Below are 19681 nucleotides of genomic sequence, written 5' to 3'. Positions count from 1 at the left end.
AGGAGGAAGAAAAGAGGAGTGGGGGACGGGGCAGGAGGGAGGCAGATAAACACACAGCCGGGATCTCCCTACAAGTGTCCCCTGATGAAGTCATTTTCAAATGTGCAGGCCAGAAAGCAAAGGCATCTCCCATAATCTCATCCAGGTGACGTCTCCCTAAACACAACCAACCAGAAACCGGTGAGGACACGCGGAATCACACTGGAAGCCCAAACCAAGCTTGGCAACTGAGGCAGCGGCTGCTGAGTTGGGGGGGTCCTTCCAGCTGCCCAGCTGGGTCAAGGTCACTCTGACACGAGAACATGAGTCCAAGTCAAAAGCAGCACCACTCAGCAGACATGTCCCAGGCTCTGTGCCTCTGGGCCAACCCCCAAAATGACCACCCCGACCCCAGGGTATCCACCACCTCTTCCCTCCCAGCCTTAGTGCGGTGCTGCATGAGGAATCCCAAGAATCCAGCCGCCAGTCGAAGCCCCCCAGCTCCTGACAGCACACACCAGCAGCAGACCCCACTCCTGAAGGCCACCCTCCAGTTCCTCCAAGTGCTGGGAGTCCCTCCTCACGCCTGCTGACCAGGACGCCCCCGAGTTCCCCACGTCCTGTGGCCTAAGAGGCCCAGCTTTGTTGACCAAGCCGTGTCCCCAGCAGTCTCATGGACGGGCACCGCCAGAACCCATGGGGCTGTGGACAAAGGAGTCTCGGCTGCATGATGGAGCCCTGACTCACGGGCCAGGCAGACCCACCGGCATGACACTCCTCTTTTCGTCACTGCAAACCTCGTCCCAGGTCACAGAGGGGGACGTCAAGGCTTAATAACTGGTCCACACTACGGAGCAGCAGAGGCAGGTCTGAGGTCACCTGCCCCTGAATCTGGTGCTCCTTCCTGCTCCCTCCCACGGAGCACCCGGGGTCAGTCTCAGCCTGCAGGCGGGTGAGCTCACAGGGAGGGTGGCCCTGGCGCGCAGCCCTGAGTGGGCGCTGCTTCTCTTACAGGGCTGGTGGCTCTGAAGGGCCCCCTGTAGCCCACCCACTGCTGGCGGTGCAGGGCATAGCGAGGGATGGGGTTCCCTGTCTGCCCAGCTGGGCCCTGTTCTGGGGAAGGATGTGCGGGCACTTCCTGGGCACTCGTTCCACAAGCATTTTCCAGGGCTACTACTAAAGGCCAGTGCCCGCCCCACAAAATCGTGGATGGGACACAGGCCAGCTTCTGAGAGCGACACATTTATTTGCACGCGTAGGCCAGAAAGACACAACTCACACTTCGCGAACATGTCACTGGAAGGGTTCACTGCTTAGCAGGAGGCCAGGTTGGAAGGAATAAAAGAAGGCAGGACATGCAGCTAGCCAAGTAGCAGGACAGGAGGCCCTCGGTTACCATAGAAACCGTGGCAGTGGCTGTGAGCGCTGCGCTGGGGTGTGGGTCTCCAGCTCCACCCCAGGTGCTCACAGGTGCGTGTGGTGTGTGGAGAATCCCTGGAGAAAAGCTCGTGTCGACCTTTCCACCAGACACCTAGTGATGTTAGGAAGCAACAGTGGTTTTCCTTAGGAGGGAAGAACCGTGTGGCCGTGTGGAAGCAGTGGCTACAGGGCAGCCTGGGCTGCAGGGCCCCAGTGAGACTTGGTGGGCAACCTTGGTGGGACACCTGCCCCAAACCCATCCTGAGGAGTGCGTGTGTGTGGGTGTGTGTGGGTGTGTGTGGCGTGCACAGTCCCGGTTAAGACTGCAGGAAAGACACAGCCCTGTCCCTGTCGCCCAGCATACAGAAGGCACTTAATCCAAGTTTCGATGACTCGCTGCAGCACAGGAGGAGGGCCAGAAGGCAGGTGAGGGGCTGCTGATGTCCCTGCTCCTGCCCCAGCCCAGCCTTACTCGGGGGCGGGAAGCCCAAGGCTGTGTCACCAGTAGGTCACATTCTTCTACATTTATGAACCAGGGGGAGAGCTGTCTTAAGATTTCATCCCCCGCAAAAGCAAATTATTAAAAGAAAAAAAGATCTGTCTCCCCAAGTCTGAAGAATATTGTTTCCCATCATTTAAGCCTCAAAATTCTTCAAAAGCGCTTTTTAAGTGACCTTGGAGTTTTTCCTCACCCAGCTTGGCCCTGCACGCCAAGCTGGTCTCAGCACCCTCTGCTGGGGACACAGGTGCCCCCTGCGTCAGCACTTGAGAGGGGCTGGAGGGGACTCCGGGCGTGATGGTCACAGCAAGGAGCCTTCAGGGGCAGGAGGAGGCGTTGAAGGCCTGGGGTCTCTGTGCCCCTGCCCCACCTCTGAGCCCCAGGTGGCTCAGCTCCGGACACCCCCACATGCTGGGCTGAGCTGCCCGTTGGTCCCCAGCGAGGCTCGGAAGGGAGGTTGCAGGAGGAGGTCAGGGTCGGCCGGCGGCTGGCGGGCGCCCTCAGCAGCAGCCCGCGGCGCTGCGCTTCACGTGGCAGGGTTTGCAGAAGAGGTGGTCGTTCAGCGGGTAGCAGCCTTGGTCCGTGGGCTCCACGGACAGGAGGACACTGCAGTCCTGCGGAGACAAAGGCAGGGGTGGCTGTCCCTGGGCCTGCGAGCTGCCCACATGAGCCTGTCCAGGGAGGGCTTGCTTGGGATCTGATGAAGAACCCAGCTGGGGGACGGGCCTCCCCGAGGCGGGAGCCCTGCTCCTCGTCTGTGTTGCCTGATATGCCCAGGCCCGTCCCCAGGAGGGAAGGCCAGACGCCACAGGTGGGGACTTCACTCCTCAGAAGCTGTGAGCGAGGGCGGCAGAGTCGCTGCAGGGAGAACCAAGCACACTCGGAGGAGGAACAGCCTGGCAACCCCTGGGAACTGAAGTCGAGCGGCAGGAACCCCGCTTACCACCAGCTCCCCGCCCAGACCGGCCGGGGACACGGGTCTGTGTGAATGTGTGTGAATGAGTCGCTGAACCTAGCCCAGCCCCACATTGTGCAGGTGGGGAAACTGAGGCTGGGAGGGGCGGGGTTCGCCCCAGGTCACGTGAGCTGCTTCAGAGCCGGGACCCCACTGGGCCTCCAGGCCGTCCAGGGTCCTGTGTGCACTCATCCAACACTAACACAAACCTTTTTTTTGGTTTTTTTTTTGCGGAACTGGGCTTTGAACTCAGGGTCTCACACATGCTGGGCAAATACGGTACCGCTGAGCTATGACCCCAGCCCAATCGTTAATAGTTCCAATTTTCCAAATCACAAAAGAATTTCAGAATGAAAAGGACAGGAGCTCAGGGCCTAGACTTCACCGAGTTCGCCCTCTGCCCCCAGCCCGCACCTTAGGTGGGCCTCCCATGGACACCAGCTAGAGTTACACCGGAACCATCCCTGCCCAGAGGCCTGGTCTCAGGCACAGCTGCGCTTTGGAAGCTGTGCTGACCCAGTCAAGGGGACTAGTCCCAGATAGACACCTCTGGGGTGGCAGGTGGTCACCCTGACCCAGCAGGAACCAGATAGGTGCCGTCCTGTGGCTCCTCTGCAGCTCCACCCTCCACTAAATCCCAGTGTCCGTGTCATTCACAAAGGCTACTTGTTGGTGTTGTGACACCAAGTGACAAACCTAATTGGGGACAATGAATATCATCTCCCCAGAATGTCGTTGGGATTAAGTAAGACGGTGTGTGTGAAGGTATCTAATTAAAAATCCACCCCTGTGAAAGAGTATTGTCACCCTTCCAACAACCATAAACAACAGAGCCCAAAGCCAGCAGGGCTGTGGACAGTCCCGGAAACCCACGTCCCTTCCTGGAGAAATGGCACTCCACTCCATTCCCTTGGTCAAGGTCACCAAGGACAGGCAGGGGTTACTGCCTAGCCAGGCTTGGGAGAAGGCTAATCACCAGCAGAACCGATTAAGGCCGTGGTGGCGATAACCACACCTGCTTTTCCTCATCAGCCTTTCAAGGTACACTATCAGGTGGACCTTGAACTATAACCAAGAAAGACAACCTAGGTATGAGCAATCGATCAGTTTTTCTCCAGGTTCCCTGATGCCCTCAGTGAGAACAGCCTCTTAGGTCCAAGTATCTTTTTTGTCCTCCCCTGTGCTGGGGTTGGACCCCAGGACTCACCCATGCTAGGCAGGTGCTGTACCACTGACCCACCTACATTCCAGCTGTGTTTATTTATTTTTTTTGGAGACAGGGTCTTGCTAAACATTGAGACCAGCCTCAAACTTGCAATCCTCCCGTCTCAGCCTCCAGAGTCGCTGGGATTACAGGTGTGCATCACTGCCCCCTGCCCCCACATCTCTATTTAAATAAACATGAGCAAATAAATGCTAAGAATTACTCATTGGCTGATTGAGAGATTCGCCCTGGGACTCTCCACTGAAGTGACATCCCAAAAATCTGCCCCCTTTGTCACTACTGGCAGAGAAGATGGAGATTTCAATGACATGGGGCTGGCAGCAAGAGGTGTGGGAAGGGATTCTTGGTGCTTCCCCAGCTGGACCAGTGATAGGATCTAGGCAAAACAAAGATGTGCAGCTCCTTGCTAAGAAAATGAGGAGGGCTGGGGCTGTAGCTCGGTGGCAGAGCGCCTGCCTCGCACCTCTAAAGCACTGGGTTCGATCCTCAGCACCACATAAAAGTAAGTAAATAAAATAAAGGTATTGTGTCCATCTACAACTAAAAAATTTAAAAAAAAATGAGGAGGGGCTGGGTTGTGGCTCAGTGGTCAGCGCTTGCCTAGCACGTGTGAGGTACTGGGTTCGATCCTCAGCACCACACATAAATAAATAAATAAAGGTCCATCAACAACTAAAAAATATTTTTTTAAAAATGAGGAATTTCAGAATGGCAACACCAGGACTTTACAGCATCCGTGGACTCTTCGAACTGGGGATTGAACCCAGGGCCTTGTGCATGCGAGGCGAGCGCTCTACCCACTGAGCTACATCCCGGCCTGGCATTTCTTTCTTGTCTTTTTTTGTGGCACTGGAGATTGAACTCAGGGCCCTGCAGCTGCGTGGCAAGCTCTCCGTGGCTGAGTTGCACCCGTCTCTGGCCCCACGACTCACCACTCCCTCTGACTTCCCCCTCCAGGCACCCAGGAACCTCCACTCCCGGGTCTTCAGGCTGGCCGCTGCTGGGCTGCCTCTTTCTGGATCTCCTTCCTCCATCGCCAGTATCTGGCCAACTCCAGCTCAGCCTGCGAGCCTCGGTCTAGGCACCGCCTCCTCTGCAGCCCTGGTTGGACCCCACCACCGCCTTCTCCCCAAACCCATTTACACGTGTCCATAAAGGACACGCAGGGCGTCACTCTGCCCGGGACCCCTCCTCCTGCCCTTGGTGGTGGCGAGTCGTCTGTTTCACAGGGTTCCATCTTGCAACCCCAGGGTACAGCACCTGCCTAGCATGGGTGAGTCCTGGGGTCCAACCCCAGCACAGGGGAGGACAAAAAAGATACTTGGACCTAAGAGGCTGTTCTCACTGAGGGCGTCAGGGAACCTGGAGAAAAACTGATCGATTGCTCATACCTAGGTTGTCTTTCTTGGTTATAGTTCAAGGTCCACCTGATAGTGTACCTTGAAAGGCTGATGAGGAAAAGCAGGTGTGATTATCGCCACCACGGCCTTAATCGGTTCTGCTGGTGATTAGCCTTCTCCCGAGCCTGTCCATCCTGACACCCCAGACGCAGTGATGGGCTCAGAGGGGGCATGCAACCCAGGCTGGCCTGTCAGAGGCCTTCTTGGGCCCGTCTGGCTCCCCTGCTTGGGATTCGCTCTCTCCCCTGGGGTTTCTAAGTCAGGAGGATGAAAACCTGGGGCATCTGTGCCTGTGCACTGGGCCCCTCTTTGCAGAGGTCAGCCTGCAGAAAGGGAAGCGGAAGTAAACAGAAGAGGCAGAACCGAGAGACAGCTCCGACGTCAATCATCAAGGACGTCACCACCAGGAGCTGACAGGTTCGCCTTCTTGCGGGCCGAGATGTGAGTTTGCTGTCTACCCTGAACACCAGGCGGTCTGAGGGACAGGCTGGCTCTCTGCTTCTTCCCACTCTCTTCCAGTCTCTGCCAGTGCCCAGCAGACAGCACAGCCCCCAGCCTGGCCTGCCCGGCCTCCTGGGGTCAGGCAGTGACAGTGTGGCTAGGTCTTCACCGTCTCACTCACCTCACATCGGTAGCAGTTTTCATGGAAGTTTCTCCCCATGCACTCGATTTTGAAGGCATCCTTGCCGTCCTGGGGGATGATGGGATTCTCGCAGATGCTGCACACGGGGGCGAATTTCCTAGAGGAGAGGGAACCACAGTTTGCTGGCAGAAGCGTGGCTGGCTCAAGTTCACCCCCCAGAGCTATTCCACACCTGGAGCCGCAACCACAGACACCTGGCAGGGGCGCAGGGGGAGATCTGTGTAATCAGACCCCGCGTCCCAGGGTGTGGTTAGCTTGAGGCAAGGAAGTCACCGGGAAGGTCTGAAGTGACAGTGTGCAGTGGGTCCCTCTCATCTGACTTGTACTAAGGTCACTGACTTTTTCTTTCCTTCCTGTTCCAGCAGGTACATCTGCCTCTCCCTGTTGGCAGTGAGCAGCTCCAGGCAGGGACCCCATCTCAGGGACATCATCTCCCTCCTGCTTCGCCCGCTGCACTGGGGACCAGGGCCCTGGAGCAAGGAAGGCTCTGAATTGACGCTCAGAGCCCAGCGAGGAGACTGGGCATCCGTGGCGCATGCCTCAGTGTCTGCATTCGGCACAATGGACCCCTGGATCGTACCCAGCTGGCGGGACCACTGTGAGTCCTGGGCCGACTCCAGGGAAGTGCCCCGCACGGCACAGGGGCACCGCCAGGTGTTCTGGCACGTGGGAGTGGAAGGCTCCTGGGGCCTGGGGAGGGCGGAGCGCTCTGCCTGGTCCCCAGTCCCGCCCACCGCCCTAGGGCGCCGGGCACGGCCCCGCCCACCTGTAGAAGTCGTCCAGGCAGTACACCTGGTTCTGGCTGTCCAGCGCGAAGCTCTCATCCCCGAGGCACCGGGCGCAGCTCACGCAGGTGAAGCAGGCGGGGTGGAAGGCCTGGCCCAGGGCCCTGATGATGTGGTCCCGGACCACCACGCCACACCGGCCACACTTCTCCAGGGTGTCCTGGGACAGAGAGCCCCTGCCTCAGAGCCAGCCGCGGGAAGGCCACCCCCAGTCACCAGCTACAGGGGCCCAAGAGCCGGCAGTGCAGGAGGGGCCTGCCATCAGCTCCTAATACGACCCAAACGCCTCCATTGCTCTTCGCCCTGAGCATCCCCCTCGGCTCAGAGCAAGGCACATGATGCAAAGCGAGCACTGGAGTTTTATTAGTGCGACGTGCTCCAGGCCAGGGTCTGCCAGAGCTCCCAGGAGAAACTTCACTGAAACAAACCTCAGAGCCAGGAAGAGGGATCCCCAGGGAGCCGGCACCTGAGAGATCTGGAAATCCTTTCCCTTTTCCATTTAACCACCTGGAAGCTCAGAGGCAAATTCCGTGTTCCACTTTAGGAATCGTGGGAAAGGCCTTTCAACACACATTTTTGGGTACTAACTTTTCCTCTGGTCTGATTCCACTTTCTACTTTGATTTTCCTTCTGTTTGGATTTCTTTATTTTAATATCTTTTAGTATTACATGCATTCATCTTTTAAAAACTCTGTGTTAAGAATACTTAACTTTCCCAGCTGCTCAGGAGGCTGGGGCAGGAGGATCGAGAGCTCAAAGCCAGTCTCAGCAAAGGTGATGCACTAAGCAACCCAGCGAGACCCTGTCTCCAAATAAAATACAAAATAGGGCTGGGGATGTGGCTCAGTGGCCAAGTGCCCTTGAGTTCAATCCCTGGTACAAAAAAAAAAAAAAAAAAAGAAAAAAAGATACTTAACTTGAGATCTGTCCTTTTAATAAATTGTTAGTGCACACACCCCTGTGGCGAGGCACACATGAATTCTTTCTTTCCATTGCAGTGCTGGGGGTTGAGGCCGAGGTCTCACTCGTGGTAGATCAGAGCTCGACCACAGAGCTACATCCCCAGACTTTTTTTTGTTTTGAAACAGGGTCTTGCTAAGTGGCTGAGGCTGGCCTCAAATTTTCAATTCTCCTTCCTTAGCCTCCCAGGTTGCTCCCATGTCTGGTTTCTGGTTAACTCGGTGCCACCTGGACAGGCGCACTATGGAGAGCATTCTGCCTCCCCCTCTGCAAGGGTGGGGATGTGTTTCGTTGTTCCTTCCAAGGCTCCATGATTGGAGGACTGGTCCCCAGTGTGGGAGTGTGGGAGGTAAAGGGAACCCACCTTTCAGACCACTGGATGCCAACAGAGGGATGGGGTTGGGGGAGTTCGGTTCCTTCCTCTTACTGCTGGGCCCTGCTGGCCATGGTCATCACGAGGCTGTGATTAGATCATTCTGATTGTTTGGAATAGTCCCAACTCCAAATATCCTAAACCCTGAAACCAGTGTTTCCAAGCTCCCGTGTGCCCGAGACACTTGTTAAAAACACAAACCGCCAGTTCTTCTATCCACAAGGACAAGGTGAGACCTGCACACAGGTGGTGTGGCCATGCGGATCTGCACAGCAGACTGAGTGCTTCTCCACGAACCGTGGAGGGCTGGATGCCAGACGCTGGCACATGCCAGCGTCTGGCATCCAGCCCTCCCAGGCCCGGAGTGGCAGGTCCCCTTCAGGCCACGCCCTGGACCCCATGCTCTCAGAGACAGCGGCAAGACCAGGGCAGGCCCCCGATGGATGGGTCTGGGGTAGAAGCGTGGCTCCTGGGCCTTCTGCAGCTGACCCTGGACGACAGCTAAGAAATGCCCCCAGCCACACAGGTCCTCAGCTCTAGAACCATGAGTGTTGCCTCCAATGCCAAAGAGGCTCTGCAGACTGAAGGCGTTAGAGATCTGGAGTCGGGGAGGCGCTCCTGAATCAACCAAGGGGGCCCTACACGTAGTCACCGAGGCCTGTGGGAGCCAGCAGAGCGAGACCCACACGGAAGGGGGCAAGATGACGTCACTGGAGTGACGTGCCACACTGCTGGCCTCACAGTGGGAGAAAGAAGCCAGGAGTAGTCTGCTCGACCACATGTTCCCACCACACTGTGCTGTCTCACCACAGGCCCAAAATAGCAGGGGCAACTGATCATGGACTGGAAACCTGTGAGCTAAAATGAACCTTTTCTCTTTATAAGTTGATCACCTCAGGTGCTTTGTTATAGTGGTGGAAAGCTGACCAACACATTATAGCAGCCACAGGAAATGAATCCACCATGGCTGAGCTTCTTCTTTTAGAGTCTCAGCTTCCTCATCCGTGAAATGGGCCTACCTCCCAGGAGTACTGTAGGGAATGAACATAAGTGTCAGCTTGGTGCCTGGCACTTGAAGGCCTGCCTCAGTGGGTACCTGGTAACAGGGTTCACAGAGGGGCCGCCCATCCTTCTGGTAGAAGCTCTGGCCAGCTAGCTGGCGGCGGCAGGTACGGCAGGTGAAGCACTGTGCATGGTACTGCCTCTTCATGGCCTCCACGGCCAGCTCTCGGGGGGACACAGTCTTGTGGCAGAAGGCGCAGATGTCTGGGGTAGAGGAGACACAGGCCATCACAAGCCCAGCCCAGAAGGACAGTACCCGGTCACTACTCAGAACACCAGGAACTCCAGAGCTTGGCCTCGAACCCCCCAGGGATTCCTCATCTGACAAACACCAAGGGTCAGAGGAGCATCGGAAAGCACGTGAGTGGCCAGGCGTGGTGGTGCGCGCCTGTCATCCCAGCGGATCAGGAGGCTGAGGCAGGAGGATGAGAGTTCAAAGCCAGCCTCAGCAACAGCGAGGTGCTAAGCAACTGAGTGAGACCCTGTCTCTAAATAAAACACAAAATAGGGCTGGGGGTGTGGCTCAGAGGTTGAGTGCCCCTGAGTTCAATCCCCAGTGCCCCACCCCCAAAAAAGACCTAAAAAAGAAAGGAATGTGAGTGGCCTTTGCAAGCTGAAGTCAAGGTTAGTAGGGGTTAGCGGAGCTCAGCAGCAGAGCGCTTGCCTCGCCCGTGTGGGGCCCTGGGTTCCATCCCCAGCACTGCAAAAAGCAAAACCTAAAAAGGCAAATGACAAACAGAGAAAAATAAGTGCGACTCCTGCCTCAGCCGAGAGGAGTCTCCCTGCTGCCCCGAGAAGCACTCCCTTCTCGGGGCCTGGGGCAAGGTACCAGGTGGAAGGCACTTCCTGTGGCGCCCAATGAGTAAGGCAGCCACCGTGGGTGGGAGGGCAGGCCAGGATGACCGAGAGGGCGATTCTGCACCGGTACCCCAATTACAAGCCCAGCATCCTTGGCCACAGCGCTCCTCTTCTAGGAATTTGTCTCAGAAAACTGTGTACGTGGGCAAAACGACCGATCTGTGTGCAAGGTGACTCAAGGAACCACCTAAGACTCCAGCAACAGGCCAGCGGGTGGCGCACACCTGTCATCCCAGCCACTCAGGAGGCCGAGGCAGGAGGATAGCAAGTTCGAGGCCAGCCTCAGCACCTTGGCGAGACCCTGTCTCTAAACAAAATTAAAAAAGGGCCGGGGATGTGGCTCAGTGGTGAAGCACCCCCTGGGTTCAACTCCCAACACCAAAAAGAAAAAAAAGGAAAAGGAAAAAAAAAAGAGTAAGAAAAAATTAGCATTTTTGTTGTCACAGCAAACAGTGTAGATTAATAGTTAGAAGAATCTGAGATATAAGGAAAACAGGTCAAGGCAATAAGAACTAAATCGATGCTCAACTAGATGTAAGGTGAGCCCGGGCAGGCGTGGGTGGGCTGCTGTCCCTGCTGCCCAGAAGCCCACCTGGCCCGAGGCCGGGGCCAGCCTGTGGCCATACCTGCGGAAGTCTCTCTCTCTGGGAAGCTGGTAGGTTCTTCTGGGGGAGGCGGCAGCTCCTCTGAGGGCCTGAGGTGACCCGGCCGAGGCTGGCTGGACGGGCCCTCTGCCAGGGCCTGTGGGGACACAGACGGGAGGATGCAGGACAGATGTCGCCCAGCAGGGACTCCATGGGCCCTCCCAGCTCTGCCCCTCCTCTGGGCAGCACCAGCCACAATTAGCCCCACTGTATAGAGGAGGAAACCGAGGCCCAGAGGAGCAAGTCGCCTCAAGTGACCAGCAGGAGGCTTCCTGGCAGCTGGCGCCCGGTCTCCCCACTCCTTGCCCTGGACCCCCCACCAGGCAAAGCTACTCCCATTTCTAAGGAATCTCCCAGAAACAGGTTCCCCAGAGACCCCGAAGGGGCCTCAGCCCAAGTCTGGGGACCCTCCCATCCGGACAATGGCCTCTGTGTGGGGCCCAGGATTTAGACAGTTCTCTATGCAGCCTGGGGGGTTTAGGTCCATCGACTATGACCACCCTGTTGGGGACTTCAAAGAGTCCCCAAGGCGTCCGTGGAGCTGGCAGTACCTGTGGTGGGGGTGGGGGCGGGGGCAGGTGCAGCTGCTCCAAGTCTGAAATGAGTGACGTCCCCACTGGGGACGCCTCCCCAGGAGCGGGCGGCGGAGGCGGCGGCGGGAGGAGATCCAGGTCACCAAGTGCGTCCTCGACATCCGGGGCGGGAGGAGGGGGACATCCTGAAACCACAGGGAGAAGGGGTTGGCCAGGTGCCACCAGGGGACAGAGGAGGCGGCTGCAGAGCCAGGAGGCAGAAGAGCAGGTGACCAGAGGCTCAGGTCCAGCGTCGCCCAGACCTGGGCTCCGTCTGGCTGGGCCGCTGAGCTGCTGAGGGTCCTTAGGCAAAAGACAGGATCTGAGTCTTAAACTGCTCAGCTGGAGCAATTCCAGGGGCTGCTGGGGACATGACGGTGGCAGTGAGTGGAAAGCCAGGGGTCAGCAGACAGCGGCTGGGAAAGCCTCCCCGTCGCCCCTGCCCCGCTCACAGCCAGAACAGCTGGAGGGCCTGCTGGAGGCCTCCTGGGGACGCGCGCCCAACACCCCCCTAAGGCTGTGGTTCTGAAGCCTGGGTACTGGCATTACCGTCACCTGGGAGCCTGTCAAGTGCGCGACTCCCAGCCTGCGTCAGTCCTGCGGAGTCAGACACTGGGAGGGTGGGGCCGCCACAAGGCGCTGAGGAAGCCTTCCAGGCATCGCTCAGACGTGGCTCAGACGTGGGAACCGCCACCCTGACTACAGAAGATTCCAGTAATGATCGTGGGGTGTTGACAGCATTCAGGCGGAGGATTGATAAGGGATTTTGGGTGCTGGGGATTGAACCCAGTGGTTACCACTGAGCTACATCCCCAACCCTTTTTATTTTTTATTTTTAGGGTCTCGCTAAATTGCTGAGTCTGGCCTCAAAATTGTGATCCTCCTGCCTCAGCCTCCTGAGTCACTGAGATTGCAAGTGTGCACTAGACCCAGCTGATGGGAAGTTTTTTTTGGGGGAAGTGGGTACCAGGGATTGAACTCAGCAGCGCTCAATCACTGAGCCACGTCCCCAGCCCTAATTTTGTATTTAATTTAGAGACAGGGTCTCACTGAGTTCTTAGCGCCTCACTTTTGCTGAGGCTGGCTTTGAACTCCTGATCCTCCTGCCTCAGCCTCCTGAGCTTCTGGGATCACAGGTGTGCATCACCGTGCCCAGGCAGGTGGGGAGCTTTCTGAGGAGCCCTGATGTCATCATCTGAACCCACTGGCTACCCTGGTAGACACAGGGGTCTCAAGAGTCAGGTGATACTATAGGAAGCCGTGGATACCTCCATGAAATGTTCCTATTCAAAATAACCCCATAAAACAGCCCTCATGTTGTTATTATAAAATAGAAGCTGACGTCCATTTATAATGAATTTGGGAGACAGAGAAGCAAGTTGAATGAGCCCACAGGGCGCAAAGGGACAAATTCAGCAGGGGGTTTGGGACACTGTTCCCATTTCTGCAACAAGTTCACAGCCTGAGGAGGGGGGCGGACTTCCCTGGAATTGAGACTGCAGAGAAAAATGACCACACAAAATAAATCTGTTTGCACTGTCCAACGCAGCAGCCACTGGCTGTGTGTTAAGGAGCGCCTGACCTGCGGCTAGACCACACCGAGATATGCTGCACGTCTTAGGATCAAGAAAAGAATGTGAAAAACACAAACAAAAAAGAATGTGACCCGGTCGTGTAATCCCAGAGGCTCTGGAGGCTGAGGCAGGAGGATCACGAGTTGGAGATCAGCCTCAACAACTTAGTGAGACTCTGTCTCAAAATTTAAAAAGGGGCTTGGGGATGTGGCTTAGTGGTTAAGCACCTTTGGAGTCAATCACTTTCATCGAAAATAAGAACGTGAAATGTCTCATCCATGATTTTTATAATGATTACATGCTGAAATATTTTAATGCTGGGTTCCATACTGCATTATTAAAACTAACAATGCTTATTTCTTTTAACTTTTTTCAATGTGGATATATTAGAACATTTCAAATTAAATACCCAAGGCTGACATTTGTGACTTGACTTCTGTTTTTATTGGTCTATGCACTGGCATAGACCATATGTGGACCCTGAATGTAAGGATTGCTCACCTCATTTAATTCTCACTTTCTAGTCAAGGAGAAGCTAAATAGTCCACTGGATTACACAGCTCAAAAGAAAGACCAGAGCTGGGCGCTATGGTGCGTGCCTGTAAGCCCGGTGGCTCGGGAGGCTGAGGCAGGAGGCTCACAAGTTCAAGGCCAGCCTCAGCAACTTTGTGAGGCCCTAAGCAATTTAGCAAGACCCTGTTTCTAAATAAAAAATAGAAAGGGTGGGGATGTGGCTCAGTGGTTAAGCACCCATGGGTTCAATCCCTGGTACAAAAAAAAAAAAAAAAAAAAAAAAAAGACTAGACACTGCACAATCCATTCATCCCACTATAGTGAAAAGGCATTTTTACAACCATCGGGGGATTTAATCATGAACAGAGTATTAGATAATCATACGGCATTTTCGTGAATTGATTAGGCGGTGTCTGGCATGGTGGTCGCCTAAGAAAATGGCTACATTTAGAAATGCACCCTGGCAAATGCAGGAAATGCCACATTGCGGGGGTGTCCTTTAAAATATTCCCCAGGGGGCCGGAGCTGTGGCTCTGTGGCACAGCGCTAGCCTGGTGTGCCTGAGGCCCTGGGTTCGGTCCTCAGCATCACATAAAGGTACTCTGTCCACCTACCACTAAAACAAAACATTAAAAAATTTTTTAAAAGTTTAAAAAGAACTATTCCACAGGGGTGCGCTCAGCAGGCAAGAGACCCTAGGTCTGATCCCAGGAAAATAAACTGATAAAATAAAATATTCCACAAAAAAGAAAAAGAAAAGGAATCAACAAATGTGGCCAAATCTTGACAACAGCTGAACTGATGTGGGTACTTGGGTCCCCTGGTGTCTCTCCCACTTCCACGTACGTTTGGACACGCGCGCGCGCACACACACACACACACGCTCTCACACACACAACAAGCACCCTGGTACAAAGTCATTTCTGCTATTAGCATAGCTGCTCCTGAGACCCGAGGGTGATGGAGACAGGGTCCAGAGTGGGCCCAAGGGAGTGGCCCTCCATCCTCAGGCTAGTTGGCGGATACAGACTTCCAGGTGCTCCCGAGGTGGAGTATGGGGAGAGCCCCTCTCTAGCAAGGACCATGCCCACTACCATGTACTGCCAGGGTCCCGCTCCCTGGAGGAGGCGACTAGGGGGTCAGGAGGGAAGCTTACGGGGGCAGTGAGACCCCTCTGTCTGTGGCCAGGTACAGGTTGAGCACCAGAATGGCGGCCCAGTGAGAAAGGGTTGTGGGGGACACTCTGCCCACCTCCCATTTCCGGGCACAAGTTAGACGAGGGTCCTGTGAGCTCAGCCTATGTGAGACATCCAGGGAAAGCAAATGGAAAATTCCACTTCCCATTCCTGAAGACCTCGGCTTAGCCCCATTCCCAGCCAATCCCCTGGGACCCCTCTGGTTCTCAGTTCCAGATGAAGAGACTGACGCGCCTTCCCAGGGCTGAAGGGACTGTGCGGCCGGGAAGGGTGTTCTGCACACCTGAGCATGCGTCAGGAGCACAGGGGGCTTGTCCAAACACAGACGGCTTCCCACCCCCAGTTTCTGACTCAGCAGGGTTGGGGCAGGCTCCAAGGATTTGCATTTCTGGTAAGTTCCCTGGGGGGAGAAAAGGCTGGTCCAAGGGCCACACTTGGAGAATCACCTTTCTAGCCCCAAAGTCTCGCCTACTTGATGACGTCTCAGGACTAGAAGGACAGTTCCACATCCATTCATCCGAAAGTGGACCCGAGGTCAACTAGTTCCAGATGCAGAGGGACAGGAGAAAAACTTCTAATGCTCTCCAGCACAGCAGGGGACTATGGCTGACAAGCACTGATCGTTCATTTCAAAATAGCTCGCAGAGAGCATTTTGAATGTTTCCAACACAAAGAAACGCTAAATGTTTGAGGCCATGGATGTGTCATTATCCTGACCACACTGCACATATTTATGGGATACAGTGTGAGATGAGAACACAGATAGACAATTATTGTTTCGATTTTTTTAAAAAATGTGCCTGGCGTGGTGGTGCACGCCTATAATCCCAGAGACTCGGGACTGAGGCAGGAGGATTGCAAGTTCAAAGCCAGCCTCAGCAATTTAGCAAGGCCCTGAGCAACTCAGCGAGACCTTATCTCAAAATAAAATGTAAAAAGGCTGGGGATGTGGCTCAGTGGTTAAGCACCCCTGGGTTCAATCCCTGGTACCAAAAAAATAATTGTGATGCTGGGGATCAAAGGTCACTTGAGCTCAGGAGTTTGGGCCAGACCTGGGCAACACAGTGAGACTCGGTCTCAACGTTCACAAAATGTGGTCCCCAGGCCAGAGCATCAGCATGACCTAGGAAAGTACAAGAAATGCAAATCCCTGCCTTGTGCGGCCCAGCTGGGTCAGAAGCACCCAGGGCGGGGCCCAGCTGTGTTGGAACAAGCCCCGCAGTGACATGGCCGATGGAGTGTGGGAATCCGGTTCTGGGTGAGCGCATGAGTCAGGACCCAGATCCCAGAGCTGTGGCCTCTCCCAGGACCACTGGCTGAGGAGGGTGGGCAGGAATGCAGGGTCCACGGGTGGCCAGGAAGGTGATTCTGTCCAGTGGCCAAGGGCAGGTGGAGGGAGAACAGGCTTTAAAAGAGAAGCCAAGGGCTGGAGATGTGGCTCAGGGGTGAAGCGCCCCTGGGTTCAATCCCTGGTACCAGAGAGAGAGAGAGAAGTCAAGAGAAAAAAGCAGCTTATGCCTAAGACCCAGGCAGGGCATCTGGGCACTAGCGTATCTAGAGGTGGGTGTGGGGGTGAGAGGGCTAAAGTCACACTGGTGGCCACCTGAGGACAGGAAGAGGCGGCAGATGGCAGCCTGCTATGGAGATGGCCTTGTCCCCAGAACCCCAAGGACTGAGGACCCAGACTCAGGACCAAGCTGCTCATCTAGAACTTACCTCCAAGATTCCCTGTGCTCTGCTCAAGGGACTCAAGTTGGCAAAATGGCCACCGGTCACACTGACCAGTGGCTGTCAGGCCATCCTCCCAATGGTCTGCTTTCGTTGCACACTCCTGGGGTCTCCTGCCTGCAACTCCAACGACTCCTGACGGTGGCCTGGGCCATAGCACCTCGACCATATTTCCTGAGCTCCCTCACCCATGCAGAGGGGACAGGATGTATTTTTCCACTGGATCACACGTCCTGATGTGTGACATTTGTTCCCGGTCCTGGTTCTCCCTGAGGGAGCAGGGAGCAGGCTGTGCCCTTGGGATGTGTCCTCAAGAAGCCAAGACCGCTGTAGAGGTTCCACTCAGGGAGCGTGCCACACGGACATCCCTGCACCCTGTCCCTGTGCATGTGTGGCATTTCTGACCACATCCTTGTACTTGCTATGGGTCTTGCCAGCTGGTTTCCATGGTGATGGATGGACAGGGCTGTCCCAGTCTCCTTCTGGAGCAGCAGGACACCTGACTAGGCACCTGGGGGCTCCTGGGGCCCAGCTGCCATCTAGGCTGGCCCCTTGCCTTTAGCTTCCCACCACCCTGTTCTGCAGTGCCCTGTAGGACAGTGAGCAAGCCCCCTGTCCCCGGGCCTGGTCACCCCTCCTCATGCCTATCAACCCAACAGCAGACACTTCCGGGGGAGTGACAGGGAAAGAGGACTGCGGGCTCCCTGTCACTTTTTCTTCTGTTTTTGGTGCCAGGGAATCAACTCAGGGGAACTTAACCACTAGGCCACGTCTCCAGCCCTTTCTCATTTTTTACTTTGATGCAGGGTCTCATGAAGTTGCTTAGAGCCTCAGCAGCCAACCTCGAACTTGCAATCCTCCTGCCTCAGCCTCCCAAGTTGCTGGGATTACAGGCGTGCGCCACTAGGTCCAGTTCTTTATTCCTATTTTACAGAGTAGGAAACTGAGGCACGTAGAGGTGAAGCAGCTTGTCAACATCACATAACCGAGAAATGGCTCCAGAATCTGCCCAGCACATGGGGGGCCCTCAGTGAACGGCTCAGAACCTCTTTCCTCCCCACCTGGGCGCTCTGTCTGCCCTGGTCCCCTGAAGTCACCCTCTTACCTCCATTGGAGAGCTGTGGTGGCACAGTGGGTACAGGGGCTGCAGCCCTGCCCGAGGGCACCCAGGGGCTGGGCTTCCCCACTGAGCCAGCCCCCGCTGCCTTCACGGAGGCAGGGGCCTCCCAGGGACGGCCACACCGGGCCTCGCAAGCCGCCCGCCTCGCTTCTTCAGCCACAGCCACGTCGCGGCGCGGGGGCGCCAGGGTGATGAACACAGAGGAGGCCACCCTCTTCTCGGGCTGGGAGGACATCCCGGCAGCTCCTGTGGGGGAGGGGCGGAGTGCGGCTCAGGCCTGGCAGGACACACACCTGCCAAAGAGAGTCAGGGGCACGGAGTCTCCCTCCTCCCGACAAGAAAGGGGGCGTCCTCCCACCTGCTGGCGACCTACCCAGCACCCAGTCCAGCCACAGAGGGGGCAGGGCAGGACTCCACCAGGTGACTTAGCCACAGGGTGGGACCGCCCCTCCCCCAAAGCCTGCACCCCTGGGAGCAAAGGGCAGCGCTGGCCGCTCTCCACAGGCGTCCTTCCCGTTCCTCAGCAGCAAGAGGACAACAGCTTCAGCGCCCAGCCCCAGCGCAGCTGACGCCCGGGCCTGCACCTGCCCACGGGCCACACCCCAAGGCACCTCCCTCACCTACCTGGGATCTCAGTTCTCCTGGGAGATCCTGAGTCCTCAGAGGTTTTCAGGCCGGCTCCACTGTGGCGGCAAAGAACAGGAACAGAACGTCAGAGCAGCAGGGCTGGGTTCCCGGGGACAGAGCAGGCAGAAGGACAAATCAAAGACACCTTTTACCAGGACCTACTCTGGGCCCACGTGGCCCTGAACACTTTATGCTTAGGAATTCAGAAATCCCCAGAAGGCTGCTAGAGGAGTAGGTGCTATTATTACCCCTGTGAAGAAATTCAGAGAGGTTGAGTCAGTCATCCAGGGCCACACAGCAGTAGAGCCAGCATTTGAACCTAGAGCCCATGCACTTGGCCACTCTGTTCTGTTCTGCCCATCCACAAGCCAGTATCCTTTTCCCCCTGCCTGGTATTGCCAAAATCTCTTACTGCCCCATCTCCAAAACCATGGGCCCCGGTACAGACCCCAGCAGTGTGAGGGGAAAGATGGTCTCCGTCCCACCGCCTCACCCTGATCCTTCCAGAGCATTGATCTGATTTTAACCAACCTCTCTAGGCCTTTCTCTCTTACCTGCTGGGAGGGTTTTACCATTTGCTTTTCCTCTCCTGTCCCCACCCCAGGTGAATTTCAGCTTTCACTTGGAGGCCCAGCTCTAGCCACGCCTCCTCCATGCGGCCTCCCTAGAGTCTGGCCTCACCCCAGGCAGCCATTGGCTTCCTCAGGATGATGAAGGCCCCATCACAGGGCCCACTGCCAGCTCCCCACCAGTGTGTCTGACCCCCAACGACGTCGCGTCCCCTCTGCTGCCTGAGCAGTTTTCAGCGCAGGCGTGCAGTGGAGACGGGGAGGGGCAGCGCCCGACTTGGGAGGAGCCTTCCTCTGTCCCCAGGCGGTTCCTGCAGACAGCAGCTCTGGGGCCCAGGCTGAGGGGGGGCCCCGGGAGGGGTGAACTGGCCACCTTCACCCAGCGGTGGTGTGCAGGGCTAAAAATGTGCCCGCTATCTCACTACCTCTTTCTGTCTGGGCCACCTTGGCTGACCCTGGAGTCCAGCCTCGGTACTCAGGGAGGAGAGCAAACCAGGTGAACCTTGAGACGCGCGCTGCGTAGGCAGGAGGTGGACAGCCGAGGGACCCTGATGTGGACTTGGAGCCCGAGTGGCCACTCTCGGCCCCGCGCCCAGATCTCCAAGTGCACTGGTCACCACAGACTCTCTTGGTGGCTGATGGAGAGTAACAATGACACCATATGCCCCCCAATTCCTGGTTTATGTTTGGCTAAAAATACAGATAGCTCAGGCTGAGAAGGGAGTATGGGGCTGGGCGGGGTGGCGCACGCCTGTGATCCCAGTGACTCGGGAGGCTGAGGCGGGAGGACCACAACTTCGAAGCCAGTCACCAAGGCTCTAAGCACCTTAGCAAGACCCTGTCTCAAAATAAAAAATAAAAAGGGCTGGGGATGTGGCTCAGTGGTAAAGTGCCCCTGGATTCAATACCCAGTACCAATAATAATAATAATAATAATAAATAATAATAATTTGCTCTGAATAAGAAATCAATATAATAGG

At 56.0% G+C, this 19681-nt stretch overlaps 1 protein-coding gene across 1 annotated transcript; it reads right to left on the bottom strand.

Annotated features, from left to right (window-relative positions):
* Positions 1 to 1433: 1433 nt before the first annotated feature.
* On the bottom strand, positions 1434 to 18382 carry FBLIM1 (filamin binding LIM protein 1). The gene is made up of 9 exons (XM_079140941.1): positions 18278 to 18382; positions 18130 to 18188; positions 17491 to 17751; positions 11354 to 11520; positions 10785 to 10899; positions 9335 to 9504; positions 6887 to 7065; positions 6100 to 6217; positions 1434 to 2511 (listed from the first exon to the last, which is right to left on the bottom strand). The coding sequence occupies exons 3-9, from the start codon at positions 17738 to 17740 to the stop codon at positions 2398 to 2400; spliced, it is 1113 nt and encodes a 370-aa protein (XP_078997067.1). The 5' UTR covers positions 17741 to 17751; positions 18130 to 18188; positions 18278 to 18382; the 3' UTR covers positions 1434 to 2397.
* Between the last annotated feature and the right edge of the window lie 1299 nt (positions 18383 to 19681).

The sequence above is a fragment of the Sciurus vulgaris genome (genome assembly GCF_902686455.1).
Source record: "Sciurus vulgaris genome assembly, chromosome: 1".
NCBI classification, from domain to species: Eukaryota; Metazoa; Chordata; class Mammalia; order Rodentia; family Sciuridae; genus Sciurus; species Sciurus vulgaris.
The sequence above is the reverse complement of the archived record's forward strand: the minus strand, read 5'-3'. Positions and strand labels throughout refer to the sequence as shown.

Bases quoted from the DNA above. Each gene is read 5' to 3' on its own strand.
- FBLIM1 (XM_079140941.1), bottom strand. From the start codon at position 17,740: ATGTCCTCCCAGCCCGAGAAGAGGGTGGCCTCCTCTGTGTTCATCACC. The intron at 10,900-11,353 runs GTACTGCCAGCT...GTGTCCCCACAG, and splicing joins CGCCCCCACCCCCACCACAG to GCCCTGGCAGAGGGCCCGTC. The intron at 6,218-6,886 runs GTGGGCGGGGCC...CCTCTCCTCTAG, and splicing joins TGCCTGGACGACTTCTACAG to GAAATTCGCCCCCGTGTGCA.